Below are 3,388 nucleotides of genomic sequence, written 5' to 3' on the forward strand. Positions count from 1 at the left end.
CCAGCATTCCTCAAATTGGATTTTGCTTAGTCAGAGTCAAATTTTATTTGCAGACAAAAATGATTACGGTGGATTCTTATTTTCCTTTGCTATTTGTAATATAACTAACATTGTCTCAGTGCAGTAATGAGCTCGGCTTACCTAATTTACAGAGCCAGCAGGTCAATATCCATAGGGCCACCAGGTATGGGGTTTCTACATGATGCCATTTCCAGATGACAATAGGTAATGTAGTGATGGTCGTAGTGGTAACGTTGGTTGAGGTTTCAGGGGCTGTTGACTTTGAAGAATAGTTAGAGCCAACTTCAGCAATATCTACTTCTAATGCTGCAACCTTGCATGGTGTACTGAAAAAGATCAATAATGCTAGAAGAAGTGCAAACCGTCGTAGAAGCGCCATAGCAGACATTTTTTTTCGATGCCTATTGCATTAATTAGCTCTCATTGATGTTGTAACTATGCAGCCAATCCTGAATCCTGGCGTTTCTAAGCTCCTATCATCAAAAGGTGTATTTCTCCTCGCTCTGTCAGTCTGAGATTGACTCTGGCATGTATATGCTGTCCATTCCTTCTCTTATTGTCCCTCCTTTTACAAAATAAAGATTCACTTTTGAGGTAGTATGTGGCCCCTCCCTGTTGTCTCTCCCAGGTGTGTACTTATTTGGTGTGGGACTCATCTGAAGGATTTGTACAACGTGTTTCTTTATTGAAGGGGGCAGGTTCAAACACCTTGGGCCAAGAGTCAGATGATAACAGAGGTCCATACATACAGTATATGGCAAAGACACAGTCAAACCATTGTCTCCTAAATATCAGATTGTCTTGAAAGCTATACTGTGCACATACAGTAGTGGCCGAAAGTGATGTTCAGAGGGTATATTTGTTTTAAATGACCCTACAAGTTCGATTAAACCATTAAAATAGGAGGAAAATATTTTTAAAAAAATGTTTCTTTTATTTTATTTTAAATATGATGGAAGAACAAAACGCTAAACTTGGTTAATATGTATTTGGAAAAAGTAGACATTGACTACAACATAATCAGTTATTAATATTTCATTCTCTCTTGTTTTTGCATCTGTTCATAATTTCTTTGTATTTCAGCCTGGCCAAAAATTATGTCCGCACAATTTGGCATGTTTCATTGCGTTATGCAAGCACAACTGCGTAATATGATTACAAAAAAAAAAAAAAAAAAAAACATTTTTAAAAAATATTTGAATAAAGATTGAAGATCTAATTTTGCCCAGGCCGGACATCACTTTTGGGAACGTACGCCTGAGTTAAGGTTTTATTCAGTTTTATCACTTTTGATTATTTATCATTTGACCTTTAAGTTTATTTGGCAATTAATTATTTCGTTTTTTTTCCTTCTTTTAAGTATAAACCTCACAATTTTTTTTAGATACATTGTTAATAGGGTTAAGAATTTGACATTATCAGAAAATAAGTCTTAACACAATTCTGCTCCAAATGTATTTTGATATTTTGAAAATAAAAATGATTATAACTTTTTATTTGTAGTAAATACATTTAAAAGATCTTAAACACTTAATTTCTATTTCTAGTTTGTCTGTTTATAAAATGCAACCATTGTTGATACAAATTAACAGTGGTTGCGTTATAAGTTATTATTAAGACATAAATTCATGACTTGGACCTATATGGAAATAGAAATTACTGCATTATAATGGCAAGTTCATATTGTCCAGTTCATTTGTTTGTGTTTGAGGTAAAAACCACCTTCTCCCCTCATAACACCGGAAGAAACGTCTGCCTGGCCTCCATAACCCCCATGGATCTGTGTTTATAGGACTCTGTGCTATCAGAAATTCATACTCATTGTCTGTTCCTACATTTTTCTTCTGACCTATTTTACAATGAATCCTGTGCCAAAGACAGATTTCAGACAAAGACAGACAAATATAATAGATTCATGCATTGATCTTTTTGAAGAAATCTATTAATATAGGTGACAAAATGTAAAAGTATGTTGTTTAAAAGTAGTTTCATTTAAGACAAGTACACACAATCCCCCCACTTTTTGTGCCACTTTATTTACCTTTTGATAACAGCATAATTTTTTAACAACCCAAATGCAAATTGCAAAGTAAAATGTACAATCATACCCAACGTTAGATCCTTGATTTTTAATACTGTGAAGGCCTGATTCTTAGTCACAGAGTATTTAATATATATATATATATATATATATACATATATATATATATATTAGGGCTGTGAAACGATTAATCGCGATTAATCGCATCCAAAATAAAAGTTTGTGTTCACATAATATATGTGTGTGTACTGTGCATAATTATTTTGTATATATAAATACACACACATGCATGTATATATTTAAGATTTTTTATTTATTTATACATAAAATATTTATATTTATATATAATACAAATTATATATACAGTATATTTAAGCAAATATTTCTTAAATATATACATGCATGTGTGTGTATTTATATATACAAAATAATTATGCACAGTACACAGTGCAAAAGTGCTATGTAATGTGTTGCAGTGTCATCTTTCCATCTCAAAATGAAATATCAAGAGGGATCCCAAGAGTTCAGGGTTTACAAAGATTTTGGTTTGGCTATGATATGGAGGTAGAAAACATTTACATAAATAATAAGGCTTGAGGGTAGTATAACATGTTGTTCCATGCTGGCTCAGACACTTTGAGGATGTCATCTCTGTGTGGTTTACTCTACAATGCCTTATATCATAAAACAGGCCACAGACGGTATTGTCTGCTTTGTTTTTTGTTCTGTTCAATATAGAGAAATTATTTTATTTAACAGTTAAGAGAGGTAATGAATTGACAGACCGTCGAGTTTGTGATACTGCAACCCGTAGCAAACCCAAAAAGCAGATGGACCTCAAGGCTTGTTTCAGATTAGCTTCTTCTTTTTTTTTAAACACACACAGTATGTCAAAAACCAAGGGAATATGAAGTGTTAAAAACAATAGCTATGCATCTGAAAAAGCTTTGTCACGCATGCCCATAAATCATCATTTATTTTTTAGCACAGAGAGAATTCTGTGACTTCCTTCAAAGACTCAAAAATTTAGACTCTTTATCCTTTTTTCCCCCTTTTTTTTAACTAACTTTGTTAGGGCAGCACATTTTAAACAAGAAAGCAACAAACTTAAAGGTCCCGTATTATGCCCCTTTTCACAAGATGTAAAATAAGTCTCTGATGTCCCCTGAGTGTGTATGTGAAGTTTCAGCTCAAAATACCTAACAGATCATTTTTTACAGCATGTTTAAATTGTCATTTTTTGGGGCACAGAAAAACGCACTGTTTTAGTGTGTGCCCTTTAAATGCAAATAAGCTGCTGCTGGACGACCCAGGGGGCGGAGCTTC

At 33.4% G+C, this 3,388-nt stretch overlaps 1 protein-coding gene across 1 annotated transcript in view; it reads right to left on the reverse strand.

Moving 5' to 3' along the window:
• The window catches only part of slc9a3.2 (solute carrier family 9 member A3, tandem duplicate 2), a 15,501-nt gene extending 14,915 nt beyond the window's left edge, over window positions 1-586 (reverse strand). Inside the window, exon 1 of the mRNA XM_084130748.1 lies at window positions 142-586. Coding sequence (XP_083986874.1) covers window positions 142-409 — 268 coding nt within the window. The 5' untranslated portion in view covers window positions 410-586. The remainder of the gene's footprint in view (window positions 1-141) is intronic.
• Between the last annotated feature and the right edge of the window lie 2,802 nt (window positions 587-3,388).

This window comes from Abramis brama (assembly GCF_963993115.1).
Source record: "Abramis brama genome assembly, chromosome: 12".
In the NCBI taxonomy this organism is placed as follows: domain Eukaryota; kingdom Metazoa; phylum Chordata; class Actinopteri; order Cypriniformes; family Leuciscidae; genus Abramis; species Abramis brama.